Source organism: Vigna unguiculata, chromosome 10 (genome assembly GCF_037176805.1).
Source record: "Vigna unguiculata cultivar grain cowpea cultivar isolate G323 ecotype 2 chromosome 10, ASM3717680v1, whole genome shotgun sequence".
NCBI lineage: Eukaryota > Viridiplantae > Streptophyta > Magnoliopsida > Fabales > Fabaceae > Vigna > Vigna unguiculata.
Window position 1 is genome coordinate 49,113,727 of NC_140801.1, and position 19,361 is coordinate 49,133,087.

Below are 19,361 nucleotides of genomic sequence, written 5' to 3' on the forward strand. Positions count from 1 at the left end.
AATTAGAATAAAATAAATCAAAAAAAGAAATGATTTTGAAAAACAAAAACTCCATTGACTGAACTGGCTTTAGTTTTTGCTAAGTGGTTCGTTTCCATAAGTCTTTTTTTTTTTTTTTTTCTTATACATCTGAATCGTGCAAAGGGTCTTGAGCTATAACAGATTGTTAATGTTTATCTAACTACTGCTAAATGAATGACTAATGGTTATATTTCTATTATCTAACTTATTATTTTTCCTTTTTAACTCTATTGTATATCCGATACCATTTTCTTCTTCCTCCCAAATAAAAAGAAAAACATGAGAATAGAGATAATAACCATGAAGAACCTTTAATCAATGTATTAGAAAATGGAGTTAAATTTTCATCGAAATAAAATTGAAAATAACTTATGTACACAAGAAAGGTGTATAACTTTTGAGGTTATATATGTAGATTATATTCTTACCTCTGAAGTATGAACCAAGTCCAAGCCTTCTTTAATAGAGGGAAAGAAACTCTCTTAAGGGTAGAGTAGTTCTTAAAGGTCCAACTAAAGTGAAATGTTTGCTAGAAATTGAGTAGGGAATGGTTATTTGAGTTTCCATAATTTTTTGGCTACTTTTTAAGTAGGTTAAAATTAAGCTGCAGTGATGGAAGGAGAATAATGATAAGATTGAGTAGAAGTGATAACCACTAAAGAACAGGGAAGGAAAAAGGTAAAATAAATTGCGAGTTACCAAAAAGACGAAGACTTGATTAAATGGATATAAATGCTTAGATTAAGCGAAAATTGGGAATTATTAGTTGATAATAATCATTTTTTAAAAAATCAAAATCAAAATCAAAAGGTGAATTTGATATTACTTTCAAATTGTGTCAGAAAGTATTACTATATCTAACATTTAATGTGTGATTCCCTCAAGAAAATAAAAAAGGAAAATCGGAATATTAACGATATGCAAACGTTAAAAGAAATATCTTAGTAAAATCATTACAAAATTAAATTAATTGTTTCATAAGTGTTCAAAATAATATTTCATTCATAACGTTGGTTATTGATAACAAATTTAATCGAAAGCGTAGTCGTCAATAAATGTAGAAAATGATAAAGGATACGAAAGAATCACTGTTATGTTAAAGAAAATGTGAGGTAGAAATTCGATTTTTCTATAAACATGTAGAAGTAAGGTTAAGATATTGAGATTAGATTAAAATGAAATGCTTCGATAAAAAAAAAAAAACTTTAGTATTTAGAAGATTAAAGAGATGGCTCCATGATTGAAGAGGTGGTTGCATAATCGAAGATGACTTATATATTAAGAAGAAAATTATTAATTAGAAAAAAAAAAAGGAGTACATGATTGGAGACATTGGCATGAATGTGAAAGTTACAACCTTAAAGTGAATGTATCTTACATTAATGATGACAAATAGAGTTTCAACAAGATATATGGTAGAAATAATGTAGATTTGTAAATTACATTAATGAGGATAAATGGAGCTTCAACAAAATATAATATATGAATTATGTAGAATAATAATATATCTAGGATTTGCATGTAAAATTTGAGGAAGGAAAAACAAAAATTGCATTCTAATTACGTCAAAAATAAAAATGGAAAATAAATTGTTCACCAGTATTTATATTTTCATATACAAATCATTATTATTCTTAGTAATTTCTATTGTATATTATTTTATCTCTTCATTTCAATTTTGACATAGTGTTTTATTATTACGTTAATATTTGAATTCGTATTATCTTTAATATAAACTTCTTTATATTCATTATATTTCATCTTGTTTTAAATTAGTTCTAAGAATTTCAGTTCTACTATTCACTTTCTTTTAATATTTACAAATTTTATTTTCAATACATGAGTTTTGTAAGTATATTTGTTTTAATAGTCAAATATCTTTTATGAGAAGAAGTTTTAAAGTGATACTATCTTAATTAAATTGATTCATTGATATTTTTAATTTTAATAATTTGTAAGAAGTTTAAGAGTATATTTCATCAGTTTTCTTTAATCCATTCAAATCAAAAGTGCTTTTAGAGTTGCCGGCAAAAAAAAAAAAAATCCACAAAACTTATTTACTTTTTACGAGAAAATTATTTTGGATTTTAATCACCACAAATTTCATCATGAAAAACAGTATCATTAATTCAGTAATAAACGAGTAGAATTAAATTACATGAGAAAAAATAACCAAGGGCAGGAGCATAAGCCTGAGATCCTAGTAAAAAACTACAGTCTTCTTCCTCAAGGTATAAAGAATGGAATAATTAATGAAAAGGGTTGAAATTAAAATTGTGAATGAGGGATGCTTTCTACCTTTCCCATGCAACTGCCTCAATTTCTGATTGTGCACTTCTGTATAGCTCTAGCCTCCTTGCCAGGGATGTACGGCGCTGCATGATTGCTGGGTCCTCATTTAGAAGTGAAGCTAGTTGTTTTCCCTACAAAAACAATATCATTTTCATATCACACCATTCATTGGATTCACACGCTTTAAGAAACTCACCTCCCTTTTCCCCAATTCTGTAAAGAAATGATCCAGTAAGCTGCGCTTGGCCTCACGCACTTGACAATAAACTACGGACTTGGGAATGGTATTCCTCAGGGTCCCACATACCATGTTCACATAGGACAACACAGTAGTAGCTGTTCATATTTAAGCAAATGAGGAATCTTAGTAAAGGGAAAAGGAAAACAATGCCTCTAATTTCATCAACATATATATGTTGGGTCATGTGTTCATCGTGTCAAATATGTTAAGTTCTTTTACTTCCAATGCTTACCAATTCGACGAAGATAAGCATCATTATATCTGTCGAAAAGTGAATGACTTGGATTTCCACCCTTTTCTGCGTCTTGGGGAAGTTTACGGAAAAATTCAACAGTCAAATAGCCATACTCCATCTCCACCAAAAGCAGAGTTGCTCTCTTACTTTCTTCTCTCATCCTCTCCAACGAATCAACAGCTGCACTTCCCAGTTCTACCTTCAAGCTCGGATACTGCTTTAATTCCTACAACCAAAGGAAAACTGCTTCCATTGAAACACTTGAAAATATACTAAACTATAATATCGAGCTAAATTACTTTAAGTCATCTTCAGGCTTAACACGTTGAGAACTATAGGCATATACACAATAATTAATATGCGACTTACCATTGTCTCACTCATGGATTTATGAATCAAATCCTTCAAAATTCCGTGAACCTGAATGCATTATAAAAGTAAGGTGTTAAGAAGTACATAGTTCAACATAAAAAGAAATGTTTCTCAGTTTTCCAAAAGTGATTATCAATTCTCCTTAAATATAGTAGTCCAGAGAATAAAATCATACGAGACTTTCTAACTCTTCCAAAGGAAAGAAATGAACTTTCCTTACGCCTAAGTAATGTCAGTATCAATCTGATATTTTGGTTACTCGTGTAAAATTTTACATGGAGAAAGAAATCAGCCACAATTTTCTAATACAATTTCTTTAGGAGAACATGTTACGAGTCGCACCTTAAAGCAACGTATTTATAATATTTGTATAAAAATATATTATACCGCATCAACCGCTGCTTCAGCGGGCCCCCTAACTAATACCAAGCAAGATTCGATAAGGCGTCGGTATCCTTGCTCTGGAGCTATGAGATGAGGTTGATAACCATCTGCCTCAGTTATTAGTTTCCGCACATTGTCCATTGATAAATGTTTGTCAAACTGCAGCCGTTTTAAAGATGCTGGAAATTGATTATCAAATACTTGGTAAATTTTCTCTCCACCAGGCCGTCTGTGGACATTCAATCATCTCCAAGGTCAAATCGGATCTGTCTGATTTCATAGTTACATGTAATTCAATATATAAACCAAATAACACGGCAAAAAAAGGACATACATGCCATCAAGATGATCTTTAAATATCTGATCAAAAGTTCGACAGATTTCCATTATCATGTACAACTTCCCCTGCAAATAGCGAAAGAGCATTAATTGTTCCTGTATTTATAAATTGAAATGGTAGAAGGGGAGGGGGGGAAATAAGAATAACCTAATAATGAAGGCAAGTACTTATAAGAAGACTACAGTTGTTTTACACGCATAATCTACTGTTAGGGGTGAGGTGAAGAAACTGACATACTCCAGTATCAGCAGCAATAGGTTTGCCAATACGGTTCAATTCTGTCTCCAATTCAATGATAGTCTTGTTAATGAGTGACTGTAGGCCTGGGATCCGAGACTTGATGACAGTTTCCAAATGCTGAAAATTTAAGCACGTATTTATCGTAACATAAAAAAACACTAATGAACTAAACAATTTCGAAACAATCATTTACACCCGAAAGCCAATTTCATCGATTGAATTTCAAATTTCAAGTAATAGATGCACAGCTCAGCATACCTTGGATAGCACCTTTCCTAGATGCACAGAGCCCATTCTGGAAGCAAGATGTCTATATTCTGGGGTATTAGCAAAATACTCGTTTTCTCTTTTCCGAGCAGCAATCATATCAACTTGTTTATTGATATCAGCTTGGGAGCGGTTAACAACACCAATCCAAGGGAAGTTTAGCTTATATGCTTTCCCTTCAAGGATCTAGAAAAATTAAAAGGGACAAAGGAAGCCACGTTATGAGCTTCCCAAATATGATTCCAGTAAATTAATCATAAGAAAGAAAAAAGAAAGTTAAAAAGGAAATCCCAACTCCTAAGAAACGGTTGTTTGAATGATTCTTAAGTTTTACGACAGTTGTTGAGACATGTATGAATACGTATAAGCCAAAACATAACAATGAGGCTAAATATGAACAATATATAAACCCCATCCTTCATTCCGCGGGATAGATATTCAAGTATCTGTTAGGACCAAAAGGACTTTATTCGTTCCTGGGTTTATTAAATTTCCAGAAAACAAGAATAAAAAGGAGGCTACTCCTTTTACACTGGAAACTATCCAGTTTGTAACCAACCAACGGCCTCCATCTATAAACAACTTAAACCGCTAACTAAGTCTTACATTAACAAATAGGTTAAAGACTGAAATGGGTTTAATTCCTATTTTTACCTCTCTTCACATTCAACTTCCTATTGGTATCTTGTAGTTGCTGAGGTCTAACAACATCCAACATAAAGGAAACACTGCCTTTATCTTTTATACTGTTAGAAAATAATTCTAGAAGAATTCAGGAAACGAGCGTGATAGAAAATAATTCTATTAAAGTGAATCACCACATGTCAAGTGATACTGTGAGTGTGGACGGGCCAAAAAATTCGAAAGTGAGAATACCAATTTACTTATGCGAGATTGTGATGCAGCAATTAGTTATATAAAATCTTAATGGAAGATTTTGCTTCTGTAGTTGCTATAGCTGGATAGCACCACTCTTCTTTCATTGTAATGAACACATATACATATATAACTTAATCTGTCTTATTTATTGTCATTTTATATTCTTATTTGACTTGACAATGTTACATTCTCTGAAACTACAAAATAACTCTCCCCGTGCCAAATTCCTGGTGAAAGGATGCCAAGAGGGAAAATTTTTGCCTAAGGCAAACCATGCCAAATTCTGTATTGAGAGGGTCAAGAGAGTGCTTACCTCCGTCGCATCAGTACCCTTGTCCATAAGATCAATCTTTGTCAAAACGCCGAATGTCCTTTCCCCTGAAAATTTAAACTTGTTCCATTAGCAAGCATTGTCAAACCGCATGGTAATCTAACCATCTAGTTAGTTACTCGTAAAAATGAGTTTCAACTCACGTGGAGGGCAAGTGACATTGAGCAATTGACAAATCAAGAAGCACAAAAGTGAGAACAAAAAGTTAAAAATTTGATGCTCTGTAAAGAAGGCAAGCGTAGAAACTTAAAGAAGCCAAGCTACTGGATCTCTCAAACACATTAACCTGTCTAACCGTCTGCTTATAAGTTGTAGTTCCAAACCTTGAAAAAGAAATTATACATGCAGTTAATTTGGTTTCAACAAAATTGAATTCACCTATCCAATTGACAAATATTACAAGTCAAGCAAATTTGAACTTGACATTCTGAATAAATATGAGAATTTATTTTGCTGCAACAATTGATTAGTCTTCTACATATTGTGTTTTGCAGCAAATATTACGAACCGTCTGAGTTTTTATTTTGAACGTCTTTTTTGCTTTCAGCTTCAGCTGTTTGATTAAATTATTTGATACGAATTAGCATCAACTAACAAATTCTCACTGTTTTGTCACCGAAAAATTATGTTCAGCATCTTACCTTTAGGATCTACTTCACGGGAAATCTTAATTGCATCTGAGGTTGCAAGGTCTTGATTGGCAGGAGATATTGCCAAGATGATGCTATTTGGCTGCAACAGGTGATCAGTTTCAGAATTACTTTGAATAACATCGTCAGGAAGTTTAGCTAACACCAGTGGAGCTCATGCATCAAAATAATTAAACTACGAAGAAGCATTTAACGTCAGTAAGAGAGCTCAATACAGATACTGGATCAGGATGGGTCACTAAATTGAATAGAGTTCATGAGTATTAAATATTTAAAATGGTGTTTTAATACAACCTCTAAAGATTGCATTTAAATTTTTTATCTCACAGCAAATAAATGTTCCCATATGCTTCAAGACCTTTCTCGTATGCACGCATATTCATCATTTCATTGTATACAGAAATTATTACCTTTTCAATATAACTCCGAACCATATTTTCAATGTCTTGCACAATGCTATCTGGCTGACCATCTGCAATATACCCCAGAAAGCTTTATTGCCATTAGACTCCATATTTGTAATATAATGGTTCTCGGAAATTTACAGGTCAATCTTAGAAACTACCAACAGCGACTTTAGTAAGTCCCGGAAGATCAACCAGCGTCAGATTCACAACTGTCAAGTGAACAAATTCAATGCATGAAATGAGTGCCTAAATAATAATATCTATATAAAAAAATAACAACAAACACAAGCATTTGTTTGTTGTAGCCAAGTAAAAACGTCTCTGCTCTAGGCGATTGATTCTGTGACACTTGTTTAAAAGAGGCTTTAAAAACATCTTATATGTCTCCATTCACTAAATGTTATCTGTAATCATTTTACACATCATTCTATTTATTTACTTATCTATGATAAGGACCTAAATTTAATTTGTAAAGAGTAATTTCTTATAATCCAGATGGAGCCTCTCTGTCACTGAGGTGGGACTGTGAGGCCACGGTGGCGACTACTGGTTGAGTTTCAGTGGCAAACCGATGCCGTATTAGATGTCGATTTGAAAGACCAGCCTGCGCTGACACCGCACACCCGTCTCATTGGTGTCCGAGAAGAAGTAGTTTGGTGGAACAGGCACCGGAAGGTGGACCAATTCAGCAGCGTGGAAGTGGATGCGGTGGCACAGCAGAAGTGCCTCCAATCTCCTTGAGAGACCCGCTCCACCATCCCCACCGCCCTGCTCCTGATCTAGCTCCTCTAAGAAACTAGACCAGAAGACCGTTTACGGCTGAGAATGGAGATGCTTAAGAGGGGTTTTAAGGGTGTTCAGTGCCTTCCTGAACTTGGACTTCAAATAAAGTGATATGTGAAGTGATTCCAGATACATACTAGAAATAGTATGTAATATAATATTCATCTCGTTTTAAAAAAGGAATGGCAGTTATACCTTTAATATTATTAAGTTATTTGATAAAATCAAATTACCTAATACTATGGATATTCAATCAATAAAAAATGCTATGGGTATGAAAAGGGAAAAGATAAAATTGATACATATTCATTAAGAGCTAAACTTGAACATAATTGCCATTAATATGGCTTGTATTCTGCAGGAAATCATTGGTAAAATTCTTGTTTTATAAACCGGATGGAATCCACCAATCGGATAAAAAAGCTAATGAATCAGTTAATAAATCACAAAATTAACGTTCAAATCAATGAAAAAAAAAACTGAAATATCGGTTAAATATAGACAAAAAAACATTCAAAAAATAAAAAAAAAAATATTTAATTCAATGTCTTCTTATTTATTCTTTAAATAAACCTATAACAAAAACTTTTCATTTTCGTTATTATTCTTAATGTAAAATTGTTACTATAAACAAATGATGACATATATTGCTAAAATTTATATTTTTAAGAATTTATAAAGTTATGTTTTACTTTTATAATACTTTATTTCTTTAATATTATAATTTGTTTAATATTATAATATGTATTATTAAATTATTATTATCTTATTAATATTAATTCAATAGAGATTAAATAATTAAGCATTAAATCGGTACACAATTGAATGGTAGACCTGTTTTCATTAAATCTTTAATTTGGATAAAAATTTCTGCTAATATTTGTATCTCACCATGAGGGGAATAGATACTCAGATGGATGGGCACAGATGAAATACCCTTGTTGCGTCCTGTTTCTCTATCGGTCTCGTCAGCAATCTCCTGCCTAACAGCAGCTACAGAACAATGCCAAATTAGTAACTTCACCAGAAACAGAAACATAAAGATCATAACAAAATTAAAAACTAGTAAATGCAAACTAATAGAAATGATCATATTCAACGTTTGATAAGCCCCTCCCCACGAAAGAGAACAATAGTTAACATACGCTTCTGCGAATCGCAAGCAATAGTTGCTTTTTAAAAAAAATTAAGATGAAGTTGCTCGCTAATTGCTACCACACTGATATGAAAATGTTTGACGTATCAGAATACCAAATTCAGTAAATTTCTTCCTTGGAAGGTGCATAAATTCAGCATATTCTCTCCCTTCATCAATCTTATGAAGTTGCAAAACAAGAGGACGCCGAGTAACAATTCCTGCATAAAATAGTGGTTCGTTTATCCAGAAACTCGTCAAAGGGAGAGCGCAAGAAATGCAATCAGGAAATAACAGGCTCAATTACCAGATCCTCGTGGTAGAAAGTCCTTTCCCACAATACTCTCTAACACTGAAGATTTTCCAGAGCTCTGCAAATTAAAAGTATCGGAAAATTTTAAATTGTATATATTTATAACAACTACAAATATAAATGGTAACACTAAAGTTGATCACAAATAAATAATAATCAGCCAAGATATGTAAAGAAACGTGTAATTTAATTTTCTTTTGTTGCAAGCTCAATATAAGAAATGACAGAGAACTGAACCTCGAATTTAACAGTGTTACATTAAATGGATACAAGATACAACAAGCAACATATCAATAAACAAAATCCCAAGCGTCATAATACATTCAAATATACAAAATGAAAAGTGCATCTTGAATATTGATAATTGAAAAATTAAGTACAACTTATAAAATCAAAACGTGACATATTAATTCAAAACAATAACAAATTGAAAATGTGCTTTGTAGACCATTCATCCGTAACAGAGGTTTGCAATGTTATGAAATTTCCTTTTTCTATTCAAGATTACCTGGGGGAGGAGATTTGGGATCCCGTTATTAAAAAGTTCTATAGAAAGTTATCTTCCTTTCGTTGAAATATAAAATATTGTATTGGGAAGAGCGTTTGTGTTATTGAAACCTGATCTGATGCGTACTTCTGTTCTTTAAGATTTCCACTAAGGTGAGAACGAAAATAAGTATTCAAGCATCATGTAGAAACCACAGTGCAACTTAAAACCTTAGTTTCACTTTAGCAAAGGCACATCTTACAGTTATCTATTGATACACAACTACATGATTGTCTTTAAAAGATATTTCCATAATAAGCTAAAAATAACTAATGATATGGTCATATTGATACACAACTACAATGTCAACCATAATTACAACAAAATCAATCACATGTGTTAACAATTTTCCACAAGATTAAAGATGGCGATGAAAATGTGAGTTTGACCTTCTAAAACCTTAGTTTCACTTGAACTAAGGCATCAACATCTCTACACAATTATCATTACTTACTAGCTTTTTGGTTTCAAAAAGACATTTCCACAACGAAATAAAAATCTCCAATGAGATTGTTATATCAATTTAAAAAGTACAATATTAAGGTAACTTTATGCAACTACAATTACAACCACAAGGATCGAAACAAAACTCTGGTCAGGACCACAGTTTAAATCCGTAGGTTCACTTGAACATAAATATCAACATCATTATATAACTGTAAACATTTATAAGTTTTATTAAAAAAATTCTATAAATTAAATTCCACCAATGAGATTATCATATCATATGCTAATTACACTGTAAGGTTTTTAGATTTTCTGCAACGAAATCATCACCACAATTACAACCATATCTGTTTTACAACTTTTCACTTTTCATTTCAAATGTTGCAACGAAATTGCTACTACAATGTAAAATCTTAAATTACCGAGAAAACTATCACAGCGTAACTATATATTTACTGTTTTCTTTTTAAAATAGATCTCCATAGTAATACAGCAATCAGCAATGCGATTATCACAGCGTAACTATATATTTACTGTTTTCCTTTTAAACTCAACTCCACAAGTTAATGCACAAAATCACCCTGAAAAGTGGAAATGAATGGACAAAAACATTTTATGAAGAGGAAACATTGATTTGCGTGAACAAATGCAGAGTTGATAGAAACACAAAGGTACTAAAATGGTAGAATTTCAATCTCAATTATTAACACATGAAAAGTTAAATAAAAATATTGCAGCAGAAGTACGATTCCTGAATTAGAAAAAATAGGAATAATAACAATCAATGCGATGAATAAGGCGTAGATTGTTAAGTGTTTTGCACCTGTCCTCCGACGACGGCGATGGACGGAAGGGCGTCCCAGAGAGTAGGCATGGCGCTTTCCTCGCCGTGATCACCGAGAGCAGTGCACGCTCTCTGAATTTTGTTCACCAACTGTATCAGATTCTCCATTGTAGAAGAGTTAGTTAAATCGGAGATTCTGAGTTAGACAGATGATTGAAGCGCCAAATTCAGAAAGAAGAAGGAAGAAGAATAGTAAGTTGAATCAACTTTCCGAACGAAGGTTTTGAAAAATTCCTTAACTGATTTCTGTTATGTGTCTATTCACCATTTTGCTCGTGTTCCGCTCTATTAACCAAGTGGATCTCATTTTCATCAACTAGCAAACAATTTTTATCACATTAATATAATATATATAATTTTGTGAAAATAGTAGTTGTATTAGAAAGTTATTTGATTGTTTTAAAATTAAGAAAAATTATTTAATTAAATAAATAAATATATTATTTTTTATTTATTGAAAAATAAAATTGTCTAATGTAACAAATGCAATAGTGTCAATTTACAATAATTGTGCTTTTAAGTAAAAAAAAACACTTTATATCATAATTATTAGTTATAATTTTTTGTAAAATAATATAACTAAATTATTCATTAGATTAGTTTAATTTACTAATTCTATTGTCAGCACCAAATTTGTTTAGGTGGAAGACTTGACTAAAAATTTATAAAACTAATAAAAGTCGCAAATTAAGTTACATAAGTTTTCTTATTAAAAATAAGATATAAAAGTCATAAAAAGAAAATATCAAAAGTTTTTTTTACATAAATTTTTTTATCAAGAGATTATTAACATAAGTCGGGAGTAAAATGATTGTCGATAAATTTTAGTAATAGATTATGAAATTTGATAATTATCGTAAGTAAAATTTGTTGGTAAATATCATAATTGAATATTTTTTCTTCCCTTTCTTTCTTTACTTTTTTTTTCTTTTTGTTCTTTTTCTTTCTTCTCTTCTCCTCCTCTTTTTGTCCTGCTTCTCTTCCTTGCCCTATATCATCATTGTTAATGCCTCGAGCTCTTTTTCCATTTCATCTTCATCTTTATCTTTTTCCTTTTCCTCCTCCAACTTTGATTATCACTGTCGATAAGTTGTCATATGCTTCTGCCACCACCATGTCTTTGTTGTCATTGTCACACATTTTCGTCTTCCTCCTCCTCATAATCTTATTCTTCTATTCTTTTTTTCTCACACATCTCCTTTTAATATACACAAAAAAAAAATCATTATATTTGATAGAAAATTTGCAACTTATTTTAATAACGAATTTACCAACAAAATGGGCATTTCCCTCTTCCTCCTCCTCCTCATTCTCTTATTCTTCTATTCTTTTTCTCAAACCTCTCCTTTTAATATATATATATATATATATATATATATATATATATATATATATATATATATATTAAAACAAGAAAAAAAAACTCATCATATTTGATGAAAAATTTGCAACTCATTTTATTAGTAGATTTATCGATGAAATAGACCGTTGGATTCATTACCGATGAAAATATTTATCAATAATAAAAAATTTAATTTACTGATGGAATGTACGTTTTCTTCTTCCTCCTCCTCATTATCTTATTCTCATATTCTTCATTCACACAACTCCTTTTAATATATACAAAAAAAAAAACTCATCATATTTGATGGAAAATTTGCAACTCATTTTATCAACAAATTTATTAATGAGATGGACTGTTGGATTCATTATCGATGAAAATGTTTATCAATAATATAAATTCTAATTTACTGACGGATCTTAACGACAAATTTTATCAAAAAATTGGTTATTGACCAAAAATATTTTGGTAATTTAAAATCTAAAATTCATCTATAAAATTTGTCGATAAATTTAGATTTAAAGACAAATTTATTTTCATTAGTAAAAATCCGTGAGTAATTATGAAAATTATTGTAGTATATTATCACTCAAAAATGATTATTTATTTGGATCTTACAGTTATAAAAATGTAATAATAATGAAATTTAGTTAAAAATGTATCATATAATAGGAGAAATGCCCTAACTAAACGTTACACCTTTTACCCATAGTTACTTCAAAACTTATTTTCAATAAACACCTTCAAATTTTAATTTCTTATAATTATTTCTCAAAATTTATTATTTTTTATTAAAAAAGTTGCTTAACGTATTTAAGTAGAATAATTTTCATTAAATCAATATCATTTCAACGAATTTATGAGTTTGTTTTAATATATTACTCAACTTGTTAATTTTTAGATTCACGCTTATAAAACTTGTTGGATGCATAGGAGCAATGTTGATCGAAGAACTTCTACGACAAATATAATAATTATAAGGAATATAAGCCTTTGTGGATAGGAGCAATGTTGATCATTCCAATTTTGCTTATCGTGTGCATGTAACTTAACTTGTTTACTATTGTTCAGTATCTATTAAAAAAAAAATCAACAATAATTCATATTAACTCTTTAAATAAAAAATTGATATTTCTTTTACTCACATGACACTGAAACCATTCAACAATGCCTCGATGAAATTATTTTTCTATGACACTTGATCAGGGGACCTTAGTTGGGCCTTAGTGGGTCCGGAGGGGTGCCCCCTCCCAATTCTATTTTTTAATAAATTAGTAATTAAAATTTATACTATATTTATAATTTAAAAAAATTAATTATAGGTAAAATTTAATTATTTAATAAATTTAAAAAAGATAAAAATATTTATTATCACCCTTTTACTTATTCACTCATTATTAATTAATAATTTCATAACTAAATTGCTAATATCATATTCAATAAAAATTAATTTAAAATTTTAACTTCAGTATTTTATTATTAATACTCTTAATTATTCAAATTAATATATATATATATATATATATATATATATATATATATATTTGAACTATAGCCATTTTTAATAAAAATAAAAAGTACATTTTATTTAAACAATTTTTTTTGTTAAATAAGATTGTGAAATAAAATAGAAGATAAATTTTTTGTACATAATATAATTATTTACATTGAAAAAAAAAATATAACCAAAAATTTATCACTACTAGAATTCTTCATATTTTATGAGATTTTTTCTGCCGTTTTTCTATAAAATTTTGCAAGAAAAGATTTTTTTTGTCATTTATAAAATTTACAAGTATTTCCTACAAGTTTTTCTATAAAATCCTAAATATTTTACTAAAAAATTGGTAGCAAATTTTTACAAATTATTTTCCATAACAAAATTTGTAAGAATTTCTTATGAAAAAATTTTTAAAACAAAATTGACAGGAAATATATGTTTTTAGTAGTGTATGTTTTGACTTAATTATTGATAGATTCAATGATTTAAGAGTATAAAGAAAAATTTATTAAATATATATGATTTCTTTTATAGTTGTATTATATATTTATTTTTGTTGTACTAGTGATAGTGATAAAACATATAAATTTTTAAATATTATGTTGACTCCCCAAAGTTAATGGTCAAGATTCGCCACTGCACTTGATAGTCTCCTTTTCATAGTAATTCTAAATTTCCTCTATATAAAATAACGGAAGAGTTTATGATATATAAGAAAGTAAGTTATTTAAGTAAGGATTACTCAATGAAGCGTTGTACTTCTTTACAATTAATCAAGACATATTGATGTGCTTGAAGCAACTTAGTTGGAGTCAAAGTGAAATAAGATAAACCTCTAATAGGTTTGTCTATACTGAGAAATATATATGATGAAGATTCAAATGGAACATCATTAACATGACTTCATGGGTGGGTTGATTGTTGTCTTGATTTCATTATCCAAGTATATTGAGCAAAAAGTCACATATTTTCATAAATCAACCTTCAATTATTAAGCCTTTAGGTTATTATGCACGTAAGACTTTAATTTTCTAAAAAATCTACAATTTAGAATCATTTATTAAACTTAAAAACTTTAAAAAAATAGCAAAGTGAAAATTTAAACACATTGAAGTTTGGAAGTGATCATACATTTCTATCGAGTACATCCATCTACAATGTATTAGTACTAGTCCTCCAAATTTGGCTTCATCAACTAGATGCACCATAAGATGAACCATAACGGTGAAGAATGATGGAGGAAACAACGTCTCCAAATGACACATTGTAAGAACAATTTTTTCTTTAAGTTCATATGGCTTAACACTTGAACACATAGTAACTTAAAACATATGAACAAATCAACCAAAATATTTGCAACTTGTGGATTGGCAATATATTTCTAATTGACAACGACAATAACTACTCCATTAGAATGTGGCAATCATAGTTTTTCAACCCAAAAATCTTTCTTTGATCAATATCAACACATCTAGAAATGTTGCTTGAATATCCATATGGCACCCTAACATTTTTCAAGGTGTAACAAAATGCTTATCTCTTCCTTTTCTAGTGTAAACAAAGCTGCAAGAAACTTTTTTCCATCATCTAATGGCCAAAGTTCTCTTCTTATATCTATTGCTTATAAGTCTTTTCACGCTTCAACATTATCTTTTCTTTTGTCTTTGTCATTTATCAACGTAAAAGTTATGTTGTCACATACACTATTTTCAATATGCATCACATCCAAATTGTGTCATAACAAATTAAATTCCCAATATGAAAGTTGAAAGAATATGTTTTTCTTCTTCCATTGTTGCGTTTGATATGTAGTGGTGTTTTTTCCACAATTTCTCTTTCATTTATCTAATGATTTTGGTTTCTTCCCAAATGTAATGCTCATATTATTGACTTGCTCCAAAATTTCTAAGCTAAATAATTGTTTTGGTGGGTCCCTATCTTCAATGTTTCCATTAAATTGGACTTGATTCAATCAAAATTTGTGCCTTCTAGACATAAATGGTTGATATCCCATAAAACACCATTTATTACTAAATGGAAGATGAAGTATAGTTACATCAAAATTGCAAGATGGACAAGCTAAACTAGTATAATTTTTCCATCTTGAAAGCATCGCAGGACCACAAAAGTCACTAATGGTCTATAGTAGACATGCTCGCATCATGAACACTTCATTCTTTAATGCATTGTATGTTTCAACACCTTTTTCCACGACTCTTTCAACTCTTCCAAGATTTATCCATCTCTAAAATTAAATGTGTGTAATCAATTAACATCATATCATTAAATTATAAAAGGAAAAGATACAAGATGGTACAAATCTAGATTTAGGCTTATTTAATCATTAATTTGACAATAATAAATGATTTAAGATTAATGGACAAATGTATCTTTTTAGCATAATAGTAAGATTAATGATAAGAGATGCTTCTACCTAGCGGGATTCAAGGTACGCGAGAAAGGATGCATGGGTAGCTAGCCTCTAACACAACAAGAAAATCTCAATTTTGCTAGAGAAATTAGCGAGGAAAAATATTTGTAGCTAATCCCTTTCTAATTTGCGAAGAAATAGGGAAAGAATAAAATTGTAGCATGTTTGTAGCAAAATAGCTACAGATTTATTATAATATATATTTGTAACTAATCCCTCTCTAATTTGCGAGGAAATAATGAAGGAAATAATGTGTAGCTTCTTTGTAGCAAAATAGCTACAAAATAACTAGAACATATATTTGTAGCTAATTTATTACTAATTTGTGATGAAATAGCAAAGAAATAAAATTGTAACTACTTCATAGTAAAATAGTTACAGATTTACTTGAAAATATTTATAGTTAATCCTTCTCGATTAAAATCATACTAAATTTATTTTTAATTTTAGTATATATATATATATATATTAGTTTAAATATTTAAATATTATTTTTAGCTTAAATATTTTAAAATTATTTTTAATTTAAATATAATTATATATTGAAATATAAATGATAAATATTAATATTAATAAATTAATTAAAATATATAATAAAATAAGATAGGATTTTTTTGATAACTAACAAACATTATAAAAAAATTATTTTTAAGTAGCAATTATTTTCTAGCGGTTAAATAAAACCGTCAGAACTATTTTGATTTCTGATAGTTTTAGTTAACCGTCATAATTGTTTTAAAACTTTTATTAAGTAGTTAAATAAAATCCTTCCACCCTTTTAATGTTTCTCGTTATATTCTTTTGGAATCAAATTTTCCTCTTCCTTTCTTTCACCATTCTCTATACCGTACCATTCATCTCGATGAAAAATGACAATAGTTGAACGTTCCACCGTCCTTTGATTATGAATCGGACAACAACAATGAGCATTGCAAGCTGTAGTTGTCAGGTAGGATGGGATCTGAATCTAGCCGTGACCGCACTGAATTCAGTGGAGATGATGAAGTTGCACTGCATAATCAAGTTGTTTGGGGTGAAGAACCGTAGGAATACGCCATTAGAGTGTTGCCTGTCATGTATGGTGGCTCTGCATCGGACTACCACAGCATTCCGAGGAGATGGTTCGTGCAATGTAACGGTGAGGGATCGAAGCTTCGAGTGCCAGGTAGTTCAATCAGTGAATGTGTTGTCCTTTGTTGCGGTTTCATTGCAGAGCCGTTTCAAATCAGCTAGGAGATGAGAGGGGATCGTGTGTGGTGGTCCACAAGTCGTTTGGTTGTGATTTCCTAGGTGAGGAAGTAATACGGGGAGGAAAACAGCAGAAGAAGAACGATGTAGCGGATGGAAAGATTCACAAGGCGTTGGGTGATATTAGGAATTTGGCGAATGTAAGAGGAGTTGTTGAAGTCAAGAGGTTCCCTCTCACTTTCTCTTTCTCTCTTTCTATCTTTTATAGTCACTTTTTCGTTTGGTTGTTTAGAACAAGTTGTTGAGGTTGATATGATGTGATATTATTATGATTCTTTTAGGAGTTTTGGTGCCCAACTTCTTCCCAATGCCCAAGCCACAACAGTTGTCGAGAATAACAAGTACATAAGCAGAGATACAAGATAAAGTTTTAGGTGTTTTTGGCGATGTTTTACCAATAAAGTTTTATATTAAAGTGATGCAATTTGCAAACCTTATTACACGCTGATTATGTTTAGAGCTCTAGTTTTAATTGAAAAGTAGCACAAAAATACCCAAGCATTTTACCATTTGGAGTTTGGAGTGGGAAAAGGTGGAAATTTTAAACTCTTGGAGTTTGCAAATTTACCCATTTGTTTTGGTTATTTCCTGTTTTTCAAACGGGGAGTTCTTGTGGTTGAGGCAGAAAATCTGGAAGGTGAGGCTGTGGACATTACACCTAAGGAGTTTGGAGTGAGAACATTGGCTCAGGAATATGGAGGTGGTGCTTTTACTGTTTTAGGGGATGTTGTCTTCTTTGCAAATTACAAAGATCAGAGATTATACAAGCAGTCCATCCATTCTCTTGGTCAGTATTGCAAGCAGTTAATGAATTTTAAGTTCTTTTAGTAACATTTGTGTACTTCTTGGTTCACGAAGACATTTTTTGTCATTATTTTTAGGTAGCTTCCTATATATAATATCACAAAATCAGATGGACTGTATTTTCATTTCTCTTATTACATTTTATGAAAACTTAATGATGCCTTTTTTTACATGCCATATAGACATAATTCATCATGCACTTTGACGGAAAAGATTATGATGCCAGGTATATTTTCCACTTTCATTGCTTTTGGGATAAAAGCATATGCTGGTTTTGTACTCTACATGATTAATTGAAGACATTTGTTCCTCTTTTAGACATATTTTAATGTGTATATCTAATACAGTACTATATAGATAATTTAATAATATTGTTTCTCTAATCAAAAGTACTTTTTTTACATGCTTCCCAAGGATTTCCTAAAACATTCAATGCCCTTAGATCTGTCATAAGGGTGCCAGCAAAACACAGGCAGCATTTCATTGGTTAGACTATATGTTCACCATGCCTCCTTCCTAATCAACTATGAAGCATTTAATATGATTTCCATTGCTGTGTTGGATTGATTTAGTTTTTCAAAAAGTTGTATATCTAGTATTTATAATTTTTATGAAGGTGGAAGATAGGTAATAAATCATTTGTCAAAACAAATATGACAGTATTGTGTTGCATTTGCTCTCTTGTTGAAATATTTTAGTAATTTCTACCCTAAAATCAAGTGTGGCTTTGGTTTTATAAATATAATAGCACTTTTAAGTTTTTTCAAAACTATAAGGAGTGGCAGCAGGGAGTGTTACGGGTTGGTGATTTCTAATTGGATGTATTAGCATTATAGATAAATTTTTGGATTGGGTGCCAATTAATATATTGTTTGTTTGGACTGTGACTAAATTGTGGGTTGCCATGAGTAGTACGAAGTTTTATTAGGTGCAGTGGATAAGTTATATTAATTTTTTTAATATATGTATTCATGGAAAAGGTGTTATTATAATATATATTACATATAATAAAGTTAAAGGTATATATAATAATAAAATTAATGTAATTTTATTATAAACCGTAGTCTAGTCACTATATTTTTGTAAGGCTAAATTCAAGAAAATTAAATAGATAGATGGTTTATAAAATTTAAATATTTTTGTGTGTTTTTTTATTGTTAAACATGATAAGCTTTTAGATTATTTTGGTGGAGTTTTGTTATTTGGAAGTATAATACTTGTTAGTAAATAAGTTGATGTATGTGGTATTTGAGGGATTGGAAATGATGGAAAGGTGTATGTCTCAGCAAAAGGTAGGAGACTTCGCC

General features: G+C 30.3%; 1 protein-coding gene across 1 annotated transcript; it reads right to left on the reverse strand.

Moving 5' to 3' along the window:
* Positions 1-2,145: 2,145 nt before the first annotated feature.
* Positions 2,146-10,968, reverse strand: LOC114167277 (dynamin-related protein 5A-like). Its single transcript, XM_028052318.2, has 16 exons — positions 10,708-10,968; positions 8,885-8,948; positions 8,694-8,798; positions 8,334-8,435; positions 6,818-6,868; positions 6,663-6,724; positions 6,244-6,334; positions 5,585-5,649; positions 4,384-4,578; positions 4,123-4,242; positions 3,880-3,950; positions 3,549-3,774; positions 3,159-3,209; positions 2,787-3,015; positions 2,510-2,649; positions 2,146-2,444 (listed from the first exon to the last, which is right to left on the reverse strand). Exons 1-16 carry the CDS (start codon positions 10,834-10,836, stop codon positions 2,316-2,318), a joined length of 1,830 nt encoding a protein of 609 aa, XP_027908119.1. The 5' UTR covers positions 10,837-10,968; the 3' UTR covers positions 2,146-2,315.
* Positions 10,969-19,361: the final 8,393 nt, after the last annotated feature.